The sequence below is a fragment of the Synchiropus splendidus genome, chromosome 17 (genome assembly GCF_027744825.2).
Source record: "Synchiropus splendidus isolate RoL2022-P1 chromosome 17, RoL_Sspl_1.0, whole genome shotgun sequence".
NCBI lineage: Eukaryota > Metazoa > Chordata > Actinopteri > Syngnathiformes > Callionymidae > Synchiropus > Synchiropus splendidus.
The window spans coordinates 9,710,233-9,726,548 of NC_071350.1; the positions used below are offsets into that span (position 1 = coordinate 9,710,233).

General features: G+C 42.6%; 1 protein-coding gene across 2 annotated transcripts in view; it reads right to left on the reverse strand.

Annotated features, from left to right (window-relative positions):
• spns2 (SPNS lysolipid transporter 2, sphingosine-1-phosphate) overlaps window positions 1-14,749 on the reverse strand; it is a 53,616-nt gene extending 38,867 nt beyond the window's left edge. For both annotated transcript variants that reach the window (XM_053846587.1, XM_053846586.1), the window contains exon 1: window positions 14,330-14,749. In XM_053846587.1, coding sequence (XP_053702562.1) covers window positions 14,330-14,561 — 232 coding nt within the window. In that variant the 5' untranslated portion in view covers window positions 14,562-14,749. The remainder of the gene's footprint in view (window positions 1-14,329) is intronic.
• Window positions 14,750-16,316: the final 1,567 nt, after the last annotated feature.

Genomic DNA, 16,316 nt, shown 5'->3' on the forward strand with positions numbered 1-16,316 from the left:
TCCACTGGTTCAAAGCCTCCCTGCCAGCCAGTATATTCAAAGTGAAGGACGTCTCTGTGCTACAAAACTCTGTCAGGCTTGATGCTTCAGTCTCTCTGAAACTGAAGGCAGATGTAATTAAGCACAGGAGCATGTCTAACATTTTAAGAAGCCAGTCTCCTCTCAGCTGAGCATGACCTGAATAACTTGACCTTTAAACTGAACACCAATTTCTCGCTGTTGTGGTTCCGCTCCTCCGATATAACGCCATAAAAGGCCTGTATTTGTTTGTCAGTTTCCCAGATGAATGTGGTGTGCAGGCAGGTGGAGCTGAACTGAGACCAGAGTCGGTGACATACGTCAGATTCCTGTCATCTGAGTCAACCACCTGCTCACATTCTCACACTGCTGGCCACATTCTTGTACAGAAGCTTGACTAACTGCTGGCTGACTTTTAATAATGACCTGGGTTTAAGGTGATTGTACGCTCATCGTCGGCGAGTTTCAACGAAACTCAGACCCCTGACTTCAAATCACAGAGTCAAAAACACATGCCCCGCCATCTAGAAAGGTGGTAGTTACAGTCATTTTCAAGGCAAATAAGAATTGATATTTAAGATAATTTGGGTGTTTACCTTCAGTTCTTCAATAAATCACAATATTTAGAATGGAAAACTTGTTTTTTATATATTAAATAAAGTCAATGGATGGAAAAAGGAAAAGATATATAATTATGAAGTGAAATAGGTTTTTGTTTTGTTTTTTCAGAAAGAGCAGGGCACAATAAGTGAATAAATCAAAAAATACTTCGTGTAAAAATGGCGACAACTGCGATGAAGCGACATAAAAATATATTTTGGCTAAAGACTAATCATTTGTTTAAGCATATATTTTTCATGTTACTGCTCATTCCTACATTAGATCCTGACTATTAATTAAAAAATTATGAAAAATATAAGTGAAAAAAATATTCTCTCTTTAAAATATTCTATTTTCAGAGTTTTCAGATGTTCTTTTAAAGTAGCAGTATCTGGACTCCACCTGATAAAATTGAACACGTATGGTACTTACAACAGTACTTTCTAATCATAAATTAAAAAGAATACAAATACATAAAAACATGAATAATAAATAATGAAAACTAAATAATTAATCATATAACATCTGTGGAGGAAAAACTAAAGGAGAATAAAGATAAAAGTACAATTTGAAGGACAATTTAGTAGTAAATAAATAAATAAACAGATTAAATGACAACAGTTCACACAGTCAGTTCCACATTGATGACCGAATAAATAAAGGTTGAGACCCGCCTGCGGCCCCTGAGCCACACTTTGGATTTAAAGTGACAGGAAGACTCCAAAGAAATGTCTAGCTACTCAGCTTCAATTGAAGTCGAACTAAGAGGTTTCAGTTGTGAGAGGACAAAGAATGATAGTATCACATGAGTTGGAGATCAGATGAGTGAGAGTGGAGAAAACTTGTGAGTGCACAGGCTAGCTATGCTGCGACCGACCCGTCTCACATATGACATCACATGTCAGAGCTCTCCTGTTTTCTAGCACCACGTCAGGCACCGACAACAACAACAGTGTTTAGCAACACACAGGACAAAGTCAGCCGTGCTCTAATAAGCCAGGATGAGGTGCCATGCTGGGAGGGGGATTCCTGCACCAGATGGTGGAGCGTCCCTCCTGGACTCGGTCGACTGCATGTCCGTGCCACACCCGTCTAGTTAACCAGACGATCAATTAAGGTAGCGCTGGCTAAAACAAAGCTGCGACGCCAACATCTCATCTTTCGCAAATGTCACTATTCAGACAATTGCATAACGCCGAGGGGTAATCTGCGCTCTTAATCTAATCTAGCAAGAGGTGGAAGTCGGATCAGAGCGCCGCTGTTTATTCTACTGTATATTCAAGAGCAATGAGCTGTGTAATGAACTGCGTTAATCTGCGATGGATTACAGAGAGCAGGCAGAGCTGTGTTTGTGTAACAGCCTATCCCCACCATCATCTCCGCTCTCAGCGAAAGGACCATTACATCTTGGAAAACAAACCTTTTTATTTTTTTTCTTCTATTCCTAATGACACAGCTTGTTCCTTGTTTCCCCCCGACTCAACAAAGACACCATGTTTTTGTTTTTTTTAAACAAGACTGCAGACGGAATTAGCAATCTGTCAGGTGATGACGTAATCTAAAGATGGACCCTCGCCCAAGCTGGCAGCTAGGTTGCCATGGCAACCATTGCACCGACTCTGAAACAGATAAAGGTCATGAAACCCAATGGAGCTGAGTTGTTAAATCTCCGAGTTTGTCCTTGCAGTGTTTGGAAAAAGGGTTTTGCAACAACTAAAACTCTTTTGCCAGCAGGCTCTCATAGGCAAGATATACAAAACTGTAGCAGTGTGGTTCAAGGTCAACAAAGGCTCAGGATCTCTTCTCTAAATGTATCTGCAGAAGAATAGAATAAGATCACAAAACCTTCTGGAATCTTCATCACAATACAAGAAACTGATATGGAAGTCTGTGTATGAAGATGGTGAAAGAGAGTCATAGGGGAGTGGTGTGAGTTCAGGTATCAGTCCGAATTTATGGCCAAGTGTTTTAGGTTTGGCGACGTCAGACAAAAAGGCGACTAACGTGAACAGCGATAATGAGTTTCTCAAGCCTCCCATGTCTTTGAGTCCGCTGCCAAACAATGCAGACCTACCTGACTGAGCGCAAAATAACATTTCCGGCCTCATTCAGCTTCATTGTTCAGTGACAGCTACATTAAAAAGACACTCCCTCCTTTTTTTTTTTAAACTCACAACCCCAAACTAGAAGTTAGTTTCCTTTTGTCTGGACTTTTGTGGCATACAAAAAGACTGTTCTACATCTTGTTTATTTTATGTTTTTAAACAGACCTCCTCTGTTTGTTGACCGTTTTTTTGTTTTTCCTGAAGTCAAAGCCGCCACGCTTTGTCACCTAATGACCCCTCTGGTGACGCTGCTGCGATGCTGGAGCGGCAGGTCTGAGTCTAAAGGCTGACCGAAAGTGTTGTGTAGGCACAGCTGACACTTATTCCACCCTCTCATAAAGGTCTGCCTTTATGACCACAAAGTTTAAAAAGCAATGACTCAAGTTGGTAAACATGACACAAGTGCTGCCTTCATGGCGGTGAATGATCATTCTTCAATATGAATAGCACTTTCATGCCCCTGAGAGGCCGCAAAAGTCCTGCCATTGTAACCACGTGGATAACAAACTGACGTTGTGACGTAACAAAAAGGATATTTTTTATGACACTGAAACATGATTAAGCTGTTTATATGGGAAGCCACCTTGTAAAACAAAAAAGGCAGTGTCATTCACGCTTCCAGTAAATTCTAAAAAAAAAAGAAACTGAATTTGAATATTGCAGTTTTTCTACATTTCGGCTGATGTTTTGCCGTCCAACTCATAAGGTCTGGACCCAATACATGGACTCCAGCTTTGGGAAGCTTTGGGGTGGGTTGGTGACGGTTTCTACATCATTTTAACAATGAAAATAAACAAGATAAAAAAGTACTGGTTGAATGGCATCAGAGTGAATACAGTACACATGCATGGTGCACACACATGTGTCAACACAGACATGTAGAGGGAGACTTCTGTCAGTGTGCCCAGGACAGATTTCATATCAAATCCCCAACAGACAACGGCAGAATCTATTTCTGCCCAGAGAAACTAGGCTAAGAGGAAGGAGACGATGGCAGTTTCATTTAAGGAGAGACAGGAAATAAATGAAGGAAGTAGATGGTGGCTGAACCAGGTCACCCGGCGCTTGAATCACTCACTAAAGCTTGTTTCCATTGTTTATATATATCTCTATATAGGATGTGTGTTTGCCTGTGCCCGGATCTTTCTGTGTATGTGGCTGATTGAAATGGAGCCAATGGATGGAAGCCACTGGTTCTGGCCCGAGTCTGAGGAACTGCGGTGAGCCGCACTGCTGATGCTGATCGTTTCCCTGCCTTCGAGCAAAGGGGGTGATTCCGTTTCAAGTGTCGCTCTGTCAGTATAAATAGTCCGGCGGAACAGAGGAGATAATGAATGAGGGAAAAGTGCATGTTAGGTTGTGTTCAGATTTTGGGGCTGGAGAGTGAAAAACAGGTCGAGCTGCAGAGCGTTTGGAGACGGCAGCGGGGAGAAAGCTGACCACAAATATTCCCGACTGTGGCCCGTGGGCTCCTGACTGCTCTCCTCCTTTGCCATGTGGTCGCAGTGGGTGTGGAGGCCGTTTTTTCCATTCCGCTTCCTTTCATGCCACACAGAAGGAAACATGCTAAACTGGTGTGGGAAACAGTGAACACACGCTGGTGACAGGCCTGATTCACAGCAGTTCTTAGCTGCTACAGCCTGGCTGCACACTGCACAAGAAAATATTGCAGCAGTACAGCTCACGAAGCACTTTTTAAATTTAGAAATGGACGTAAACATGATCATTCTGTCGGTCAAACACTATTTTTATGACACTTGGCTGACAGAAATCCCATCTTTTAAGTACAACACTGCTTTAGGAATGTGTGATAAGGTCTTGCTACTTGATTTACAAAATTATTTCTTGTCATTGTAAAAAATAAAAAAATATAAATATAAATAGTAATAATAATACAAGAGGTATTATTTAAAAAAATAAATGAATATATTCTCATTATATAATACAAAGAAGATGGTCATTTTAATTTATTTTATTTTATGTGTTCAAGATATTTCAAAAATAAACTTATTATTAATTTAAACTTATTATTAATTAATTTCTGAATCAATTAAGAGTGACCATGAACAGTTAAAAAAAACGGGAATCAAATTTTAATTTTAATTATTTAATAGTGCAATAGAGTGATTGTATTATGATGATTAAAGGCTTTAAATTTCATGTGAGAAATGTAACTAAACAAACCACTGAAAATTTCAAATTACCCAAGAAAAGTCCTCACACTTATTGTTAATATCTTATTACACCAGTTTCAAGGTTCACTGACCCAAATCGTATTAATAAGATATTCAAAATTGTAGTTTAAATTAGCATTCAGTCAAGGTTGAACGGCTCCAAATCCATTTAGATCAAGCCTTAAACAATGACCGACCAAACCGAGGTCATACAGGGATAAAGAATGACAAGATCTTGCATCCCAGAAAAAAAAACTTTGTAAATGTTCTATTTTAATACTTTGAAGGCCAAATAATCCAGTGTGGAGGAGTTCAACATTTATTCTTACCAGCAACAAAGACAGTATTCTACTCTAATACACATTTGTAAAGCCAAAATCCACAGTGAAAGCCAGCAGGTCTGCGAGCTCCACCGCTTTCATTCGTTGGCTCTTTACTTTTTACACGCAGCTTTATATCACTAATCAAAAGCCTGTCTCCGTTGATGCGCCGCGGTGCAAACGTGCCAGCCAGTCCCTGCTAAATATTTGATGGTGCAGCAGAGAATACATGGTGAAGCAGCAGGGAGCAGACTGGACCTATAGCTCATCAATAATACATTCACAAGGAAAGCCCACTTGTTCCAATGAGATAATGCATCAGAGGTTTTGGATGGAGAATCAGTGAAGCGCAGCAAAGGTATTTGAGATGAGAGCGCGGGCAGGGGATCTTCCCCGAGCGGAATGCTTAAGATGTTGATTTTATATTTTGTTCACAGCAATTTTTTTAAAGTTGACGTCTGTTTCAAAGCAAACTAAGTCCCAAATGTCCCACTGAGTTGCTGGAGAAAACTACGCCTGCGGCTATGGTTTGTGTAAACAACTTTCTGAAGCAAAGATGGATCATAAGTTTATGATGTCAATAAGAAAAGTGTTGCTATATATATATATACACATACACACTGTATGTTTCTATATTCTATTTTTTTTTTGTTTGTTTGATATTTATATATATATTTTTTTCTTTTTTGTGCTGTTGTTTCATAACATTTAAGAAAATAAAATTGCTAAAATTGCTGGAGAAAACAACGCCTGCAGCTACGGTTTGTGTAAACAACTTTCTGAGGCAAAGATGGATCATAAGTTTATGATGTGAATAATAAAAGCTCTGCAATAGATCTATAATTTTTAAATTTTATTTTTCTTTTATATTTATTTTTTGTGCCATTGGTTCATAACATTTAAGAAAATATATTCTTGTTTGTTTGTTTTTTTTTTTTATTTTTATAAATAGCGCTGCATGTGACCGATCAATGAAAATGAAAAGGGAGGGACTGATCCTCAGGATATAAAAGCCTCAGCGTAATTTCAAGGCAATCCACATTTTCGTCTAGACCAAAGTGGTTGACCGACTGTCACGCCAAGCAGCGACGTCCTGCTGCCCAGCGAGAGACAGACGGAGTTTGGCGCAGAGCTCCCTCTCATTACACAAATGCAAGGTTTGGTGCATATACTGGTTTGTCTCTTAGTCACGCCGAGGCTTTTCCTCGTGTTGTGGGGACATAAATATATTGTGTCACCAGCTCTCCCTGCAAGCCTCGGTTTTAAGTTCAGGGTCAGGGCTCGGTAATAAATATCAGTCAATATAAGGCACAGGCCGTTTTATAATGCCACGACTGCAAAAGTCAGAGAAAGCGCTCGCTAATCCTTTTTTACATAACAGTGAGGAGGATTAGAGTCACCAAACTGCGTTGTAATGAGCTTTTTTATTTCGGCTGTTTCGCTTGTCTCGACATGAAGTAGTAAAATCGCTGCGGTTGGTAGCCTTGATGCTTGATCACAGAGGAGCTTTGTTCAATTTGGTTATTCATTAACCCAAAAATAATTGTACAGAGATAACGCGGCGAAGCATTCTTGTCTTTTTTGAGGGGGAGTTTATACGGCGGGGCTCTCCCTTTGACGGATACCTCCATCATCTGACACCCCTTTAAACTCGCCGGGTGTCAAACCAGCCGTCAAGAGATCATAGCTGCCCCGTTGAAATGATGGATGAGTCTGGACTGCAGGTTTTAGGCTCGATTTACCATCGAGCTCAAACTATTCTGAAGCAGCTGGAGGAAAACTTGGCCATCAGACGCCACTAACAGCAATAAGCAAACAATCGATGAGACTTCTGTTTTATACTGTGAATTATAGTGTTATTATCATAGCCAGACTAATTGGCCCTCCTCCTTCAGGGCACACTGACGTCTGCCTGCTCATAAAACTATGACTTCTGCGGAGGATGGATCATTAGGACGAGAAAATAAGCGTCTATTTCTCCCTCTGTTTTCCCAACGGCAAAGACAGATCGACAGACGCAAGGTGCCCTTTCTACATCCGTGCACATACCACTTGAGAAACATCATTTTACCAACAATAACTCGAGTCGGGGATGAATTGAGCCACACCACATTGCCTCCTGTGTTTTGTAAACCAACGCCTGAAAGATAAACTGGATCATCAACTTTAAAGAGAAACTAAAAGCTTGTGAATTGTGAGCAGGAATTTCAAAATAAGACACATCAGAGGATCATTTTCATTCCTCGCTGAACTCCTCCTCCACCTCCACACAGCCTCAAGTCACACACACGTCACTGCCTGACCTGGTCAGTCATTTACCTGACAAGTAACATGAGAGACCTAAACTTGTTGTAAAATTGTTTTCCATTAAACAATATAGCCAAGTCAAAAATTGACAGCACCCACACCTGCCTTCCACAGCAACGTCACTTTTCTTGACCAGAAGCAGCTGCATTTGTTTTGGATCATAATAAACCCAAACCCATTCTCTTACACACCAACTCCCACTTATATTGGGTCCAAAAAGAGCCAATGGCCTCGAGCCACAAGCACCACAACCAGCCCAACTATAATCTCACTGTGTTCCTCTTCGTTTCTGGAGTGTATTTCTGAAGTGGTGCGGTGAGAACCAGCCTGCAGCGCTGAAACATCAACCCGAAAGCATTTAAACAACGAAAGAATCAAAGGATAATAAAGCAGCTTGGTCACTGAGGTGGAACCAGGCGTTGTGGTGCACTGCAGAAACAAACACCCAAACCCAACCTGTCATTGTCTTGTAAGCGTTCTCACACACTGCAGTGCCAGCAGAAGAACTACACATGCAAATGTGTGTCTGTTGACGGTGCAGAATGCGGCATTATGGAGAAATAATTAGGAAGGTGCGGCTTGGAGGAAATGTTATCGATGCCGTCATGTACGCATATTTCTCAACCCCTGGCAGTTAACAATGTCTCAGTCGCACATTCTCAGTGGAATTCTATCTTCACAGCAGATGGATGAGCTGAAGGCGTGCGTCTGCGTGTGTGTGTGTGTGTGTTCACATCTCACCGGAAAGATTTGAGGTCAACATTCTCAATCAACATAAGCACCACCCTGCTGGTGACAGGATGACATTTCCAAAAATATAATCCACACGCAGATTAAATAATCCCTCGACTACCTAAAGTAAGAGGAAATCAGATCAACATTTCAAAATGCTGTAAACAAAAAACTAATACTCAGATTCCTTGAGTCGATTTAAGTCATAAGAACTTCATCGCTTGAATCTCTTGTTCCAGAGATCGATATTTAGTCACAACGTGAAATGGATTTCTGCGGTTTATATATTCTCCATCACACCGTTGCCAGTTCAGATTACACCTTGAGGCAAGTAAGTGTTGTTTTAGCGTGTTTTTTTGGAGGCTTTGTAAGAGTGAAATGGTTTTTTAGCTGCTGAATAGACCGAAGCAGTTAAAAGGAACAGAGACTTTGGCCAGAATCCCTTCACATTACTGCTAACTCGGCTTGTAAAACTTCCTTCTTCAACATCTGGCTAGCGCATTATGAAGCTGCATCTTGCCAAAATGAAAAGATCCGAGGTGTGAAAATCAATTTTGAAAGGGGCAGAGAACAAGTCATCAATAAATATTGATTGGATTTCCTCTAAATGAGCATGCTATTAACAGGAATATAGACTAGATTAAAAATCTCTACCTATAATAGTGTTGACAGTCGGATGGTGCATGAGTTTTGGGGGCATTATTTAGCACCCACTTTTTGAAAAAAACAGCCCAAAGCCTTTGTGTGTTTATCATATCAAATTCCTCAGCTAAAGGTGCTAAAGTTCAGGGGAACTGAAGGGAGGGAGTAATGATATTTTTCCAAACATGTTTTTTAGAGCTGTTGTTTGACAGGCTGTCAAACAGAGCAGAGTCCTTAACACATCCCTAATCTCCCCCCTTGCTTCCTGTCATCTGGCCCTCAGCCTGAAGAGATGAACTTCAGTTCTTTCAGCAGGTCAACACTCGTATCTCTCCAGATAATTGGTCAGGAAGGACGGCTGCCATTTTGACGCGGAATGCAATGGACGCTCCACAAACTGGACTTCAGCAAACACCTTGTTTACCTTATCGCTGCGGTGGTAAAGCAAATGCTGTGGAGCGGAGCAACAAAGCCGGCTCACACTTTTGTAATGACAAAGGGGAGGTCAGCGATTATCACGGCGGCTCTCCCGCACATGTCAAAGATCAACAGGCAGCTTGAGTAAGCACTGTCGGCCCATCAAGCTACTGGTCCTCAAACAAGATAAGGGTTGACGCAATCAGGAAATGGCTCAAGCTAAATCAATTTGGTTCAAATAGAATCCCATTGTTTATGTTTTGGATCACAGGGAGGTTCAAAGATTATGATTTCAAGATGCAGTGGCAGTAGCATAGACAAGGGTGAGTAAAAATATCCTCCCTAGAATGCAGGACGCGTCACAAACTCGAAGCTGTGATGAGTGATGTCGGGATGCAAAGCTGGGTTGATGCCAAAATAACAGCTGTACACAAGCACGGTGTCAAAGAGTCAACCTAAAGGGGCCATGGAACGTGGGGGCACTCGCAGCTAAAGGGGGTCATGGGTTAAACGCTGTGAGCGAGGGGAAGTATATTTGCATGACGGCAAAAAGCTCCAGAAGCCACATGAAAGCGCTGGCAGGCCACGAAGTTTCAACAATTTCTACGGATTCCTATGACAGACGCTGGCTCCAGCCAAGTCCAAGAACACACAGGCTGTTTTCGAAAAGCAGCAGACGTAAAGAGATTACTGGGATGACTGTGGAAAACCAGTCTCGCACGGGTCGCTGCCGTAAAATCAGTCAGCTTCAACATCTGCTCGCTGGTGTTGATGCGCTGCTGTCAAAATTAAAGAAGCCAGTTGACACTTGAAGAAGTGACGATGGTGGAGGGGGTGTTTAATTTGAAGCAGCTCGGCATCAGATGGAAACGGCGCTGGAGAAGTCCTATAAAGTCAATTACAAGGGAGTGCTATGTCTTTTTGAATGCCACTGCAGCTGCTGTTGCACCGAGGAGGATCTTTAAAGTGACGGCTATAAAAACACGACACGATGAAATGGAGAGGGGTGAAACTTGAAAGACTTCTGCAGTAGCAATGTGTCATTGAACTACAGTATATATGTGGCGCACAGCCATGTCTCCCAGCTGCATTATTTCTATTTGACAGTTCTAATGACTGTGGTTCATTGACAATAAACAGACTGCACTCAAGCGCGTTTGCTCAAGGGTTTGTCGTCACTTTACCATCTAAAACTCGAGTGAGGTGTAGTGGACGTCTTCAGGTTTTTTTTCTCCCACACCCTCAGAGCAATTTGGACAAATGATGGAAGTCCTTTGTCACTTAAGAATGACCCTCAAATAAAATGTCCCGCTTCCCTTCAATGCTGCCTAGTGTCTAGACTTCTAACCACATTTACTGAAAAGTATTACCTCACAGACTGACTTCAGTCAGTTTTATTTTGAGGCAAAATTGTGAGTGAGAACAAGAAAGCCTTAATGCTGTCAGATGTTTTTAACTTAGAGTTGGCTAACAAAAGAGATGTAGTGTTCCAATGGGATCAACATCTATTGCCATAGTTGTCACACGTTTTTCAGGAGAACGTTGTGAAGACAGAGAGTAGCTTTTGTCTCCTCTTTTATTAAGGGCTACTTTTACTATTAAGTATTTCTGCGGTTAGTTAGCTGTGGCATATTTATCACCACCCCTTGCAAAGCTATACTGACATGCCATTTTTTTAGTCCACTTTAAATTTGTGCTGAATTATTTTGAGACAATCCTGGTGGCTGCGGCCACAAAAAATGTCTTGGGAAGCCGGATTTGGCCCCTGGGCCTTCAGTTTGACACCTTTTCCTTTCTAAAATGACTGACACATCTATCTCATAAAACATATTCTCCAATATTTGAATAAATAATGGATAACCGTCACAAAATAAAGCTTATTTATACTGGAAGACACAAGATGTGAAGTCAGTCTATCAATATTTTGTTATCTCAGTGCACTATTATGTAAGACTATTGATGAAATGTAGCTCCTGATAAACCTGTAACTGACCTCTATTTGGCAACTTCTCTTGAATTTCCATCTCAATGGAAGCATTTGTGTGTTAAAGCTGGTCCTACTTGTATTTTTAGCAGGTCACTCAGCCCTTCTCTTCGCATCTATTGACAGATCCAATGAGTATTATGTTCGTTTTACTTCACCTTTAGATACACACATGCTTCATACACGCTCATGTGTCTTTGCTCTGTGTCATTTCCCGTCAAATAACCCGCATCCAAACCTGCATCACTGGAAAAACTCCCACCAGTGGGGTAAAACTGAGTGATGGAATGCGAGGGAATGGGCTCGGGCGGTGATAATGAGTAGCCATGCCGGAGCTGGACAAGGCAATCAGGTACGGCATCACACATCCTGCCAGACTGGATAAGTTGCTCCCATCTCATTTACTGTGTGACAAACAGCTTGTCTTAAGAGGATTATTCGCGCTCGCTCATCTTTGTCTGGGATGTTAACTGCCAAAAGTTCACATGCAAAGGTCCATCCTGTCCACTAAGAGGCTCTTTTCGTTCCAGAATGACAGCTTGACTGAGACAGTTAAGATGACGGTGTGTATCTGGAGAAGTAATGAAGATTATAATGGCTCTGTTGTGGACTGGGGAGCTTTGAAAGGCAGGGGGTGTCTAGAGTTAACACAGATCAAGGTTAACTAAGCAACCAAATAACTTTAAGTGCTCAGTGTCTGCCTCAACTATCCTCATATTCTCTTGAAAAACACTTAATCCTCTCTGTATGATAAGCCTTTGGGGAGCCCCGTCTGTCTGCCCCACGACTACCCAGAAACCCACCCTGGGAATTAAGGTTTCAAAGCCGCCTCAAATTAAATTCAATATAGCACTCCCTTAAATCTCAAAAAAGGTATGAATAAAGTTCATAAAGCGGCCGAGACGCAGCGTCGTAACTCAGGCAGCTGCTCCGGTTTAATCCTGCAGCGTCATATCAACATCTGATTTACCTGCGTGTACTGCTGCATTCGGTGATGCAGTGGGCGAGTAATTGAAGTAATGGAGAAAACATGTACAAGCAAAGCTTGTCTGCCCCAGACTTTACCCGGTGCTGCCTTGGCTGCATCACAGACACTCATAAAAGCCAGCCAGACTTTGGAAAACAACAAAGTCCATCACCAAAACCTCTAAAGAGACGTGTGAAGCATGTTCATCCATCTACCCCCCTCAAAACTATTAGCTCTTCTATGTGAACCCTGATCGTTGAAAACTTCTCATTTGTCAACTTCTGTGTGTGTTTGGCTTCACCTCTGACACCAAGGACTCACAGTGAGCTTTAATTCTTTGTCCCTCCCTGGGTACAAATTTCCCATCATTGTTGCGGAGCAGAATAGCCCCGGTGTCTGAAGCAGTCACCCTCTGTTTGGGCGACAATGCCATAGTGATGCACACACACACACACACACTACAGTAATGGCCGTTGGTACAAAGACCTTTTGACGCCGCGGCTCAACGCTACCATCCATTCCGCGTGCACTTTGCTTTGGATGGCCGGCCTCTGCAGCAGCCCCTCCCTCCCTCCCCGCCTCGCGCTCTTATTCATTCTTTATTGGAGTAGCGGGGTGTGCTTTCCGTGGGTGGGTGTGCGCTCGTGCTTGAGTAATTGTCACTAAGATCTATGAGTTGTGATGCGCTCTCAGCTCCTGCAGGATAAGGAGGGGCCACTCCAAGCTGTAGGTGAGTGTGAGAAGCTTACAACCATCCCACCTGGTCCTGAAAATCCAAGATGAGCGTCACATGGTTTCACACATACAGCAGATATTACAGAGACGCACCATTTCCCCTGTGCACACTCTTTACTGCACTGCTCCTATTACTACTGCACAGTGGCTCACACCGCGGGAGAGAGGAGAGAAAGTGGGAGCTGAGAAAGAGGGAGGCCATATTGGACACACAAGCATGTCCAGGAGGACGTAGAAATAATATGAAATTTGTTACTCGTGTCATGAGCTGAGCTAAAAGATCTCAATTGGTTGAGCACACACAGAAGAGTGGCAAACGTCCAGATGGAGGGAGGTTGAACGAGAGCTAATGGATGTTGCTCTTCTATATAATATTGGAACAAAACTGAACCAATGTTTTTGCTTCATATTTCAGAGAAATGTTTTGATTCCACATAAGAAGCAGGTTTTCTTGAGTCTGCCGTCTAATACCATCCATGTTTTCAGAGAAAATCTCCCGCCGCCACATGCGCGAGCTGCTGTGGCACCACACTTAAGTGCACACTCTTCAGTCCCATCAACTCTCCCTCCCTCTCAGCGCCTCTTCAGCTTCTCCTCATCTAATCACAGCACAGTGGGAACTCCAGAACCAGCTCAGCACAGGATTTCTCTCCTACAGCCATGAAGATCTCCAGCATGATGAGGCTACTCTGAGCGAGTGCTGCTACTTCGATGGCGTGATGAGCAGTCACACTGTACATCAACACATTCTTCGAGTGTCTGTGAGTGGAGCAGCTGAACCGTCCTGATCCACCGAGCCCTCAAGCTTTGTCGCTTGAATCCAGACAGTTGACAGACCGGACTCAGATGATGAGCAGCTGGCAGGTGACTACTTGGATGTCTTTTGCACACAGATACACCTCTTTGTGGCGTGAATACACACTGGGCTGCAGCAGTATTTTTAACCTTTTCACTGCCACAGTTCACTCACGAGTGCCCCTTTATTGAGAAGATAAGATGCTTGTAAAACCAAGGAAAACCTAGTGAGAATCAACCTGAGCTCAACACCACATGGTTCCATCCCAGCATCGCAGAGAGCCGACACATCCCGGCTGGTCTGAACTACACTTGGTTCTTCTCAGTAATGTTACAAGTCCATTACACAGATGAGCATCTCCACTCAGCTTTATGATAAGATAATAAAAAGACCTATTTAAGATCAAGATTAAACAGCCCAGTAGTCATTTCCCACCCTGATAGAGATGTGTGATTTAATCATGAGGCTCAAACAATGACAAGTGAGGATGATGCTATTGTTCCGAGGCGAGCAACGCGGGAGAGAGTCTTACCGGCTACAGTGTATCTGTCCATGTAATTGAGGACGTTCCCGAAACTGAGGATCCCGGCGGCGGCAGCCGGCGAGCGGCACCGAAGCAGCGCGGCGCGGAATTTGTGTCCAGGTCTGCAGGGGTGAAGGTCCGGGTTGGGCTTCAGCGCGGGACTCATGCTGCCCGACAGAGTCCGCACCTCATCCGAACTACTACAACCCTCGATCTCGCATCCATCGCTCTCCACGCACATTTTCTGACACGGGCGCTCCAGCGCAGGGAGACGACAGGCAGAGAGAAGAGCGTCTGGACGTTGGAGGAGTTGAACAAAGACTTGGAGCGGGTTCCGGGAGTCAGAGAGGTTGTTTAGACGGTTCTCTTCTACGGATCATATTTTTCCAGCAGTGCGCGGTGAGTGACGGGCTGAGCGCTCCTGACTTATTCTCCAGTAAAGACTGAGTGCTATAGTGCAGGGGGCGTGCCCCCGAGGGGAGACCACGCCCCCCGCCGCCAGCCACCAATGGCGCAGACGCACCTGATTGCAGATGCTGGGAGAGGAGCAGAACACCTCTGTTGTCGCTGTGGAGGGTGGAAGAGTCGCTTCATCCTTCCACCAAGCACTTCAAATACCTCGTGAATTTCATTTAGAACAACATTCGACGAATCCCTTATTCAATCTCAAGAATTTTCCTCACTGCAACAGAACATTGTTAACATCATAAAAATAATAATAATAACATAATTATATTATTACATATTAAATATTTCATGTGTGAGTGAAGCACTGTGTAAAGTTTTGTGCCTTCTTATTTTATCACTAACAAATTCATGACTGCAAAATGTTTAAGCTTGTTGACTTCAATACACTGAAATTAATAATGATCATCTGAATTGTGAACGTCCATTGGAGTATCTTAGAAATGTACCCAGTGAACCGCTATGCTTCTAAATGACACACGAATGCCAACCAATATGGAGCGAAAAGCTTCAGTTTGGTCCCAGGACAAGTCAAACGTGGCCCTCAACATGACATATTTGGACGGACTCCATCTCCAGTCGCCCGTTTTGGTCACATGTATCACATGTATAACTTAACAGGTCATGACTCACGGTTACAGTTTCGACCAGTGTTTGTGAATTCGAGATAGCATTCTCTGATTTAATCTTATCAGATGATTGACCACGCCTATGCAAATAACCTGCCAAACACACATATCTACTATACATCTGCAATCCCTAATGTGATGACTGACGAATAAGTGCTATTTATTTGTCATGATAATGAAAGAAGCATGATGAAAGCCTGTCTCACAATTTCCGATATATAATATCAGTTCATTTTCACAGCACTGATAAATAAAAGGAAAAAAAATAGCCTTTACTCAATGTAATTTAATCGGTTTTCATGTTTATAATGTGGTTATCTATTTCATCCTGGTAGAAAATTTTAAAGAAGTAAAAATGCAACCAAGTTATTTAAATTGCAGAACTGCTGTGCGCTCTACTGCCGGCGTCACAACAGTGTCACAACGCTCTCCCTGTCACACGTCTAACTCAGATTACGTTTGCGGTACATAACTCATAATGATTCGGAAACTGGATGTTGATGTTTAACATGCGAGCTTTCATATCATTTACATACAGAGTGTATACAGGAAATAATGAGGTCTTATCAATGTCAGACCAGGCTCCTTCTAATCTCACTTTACAATCTGTAGCGTTTGGGTCCAACATTCCACTCCTATTTCAGTCAGTACACTATGATATTGAAGGTCTTTTTTCAATGCCTAACATCTCATAGGGATTGGTTTATTTTTCCTGATAACAGATTCGATTGGTTAAGATAGTTATTGACTATTTACTATGGCAATTGTAAAAAGAATTTCTCAATGAAGCTTCTACAGTATATGTTGGATCTTTTGCTATTGTCCAAGAGCATACATCTGTAGGTGTGAGTTCCTGATGTGTGGTCTGTGGCGAACAGTCCCGGGTGTCCTCAGAGTAGTTG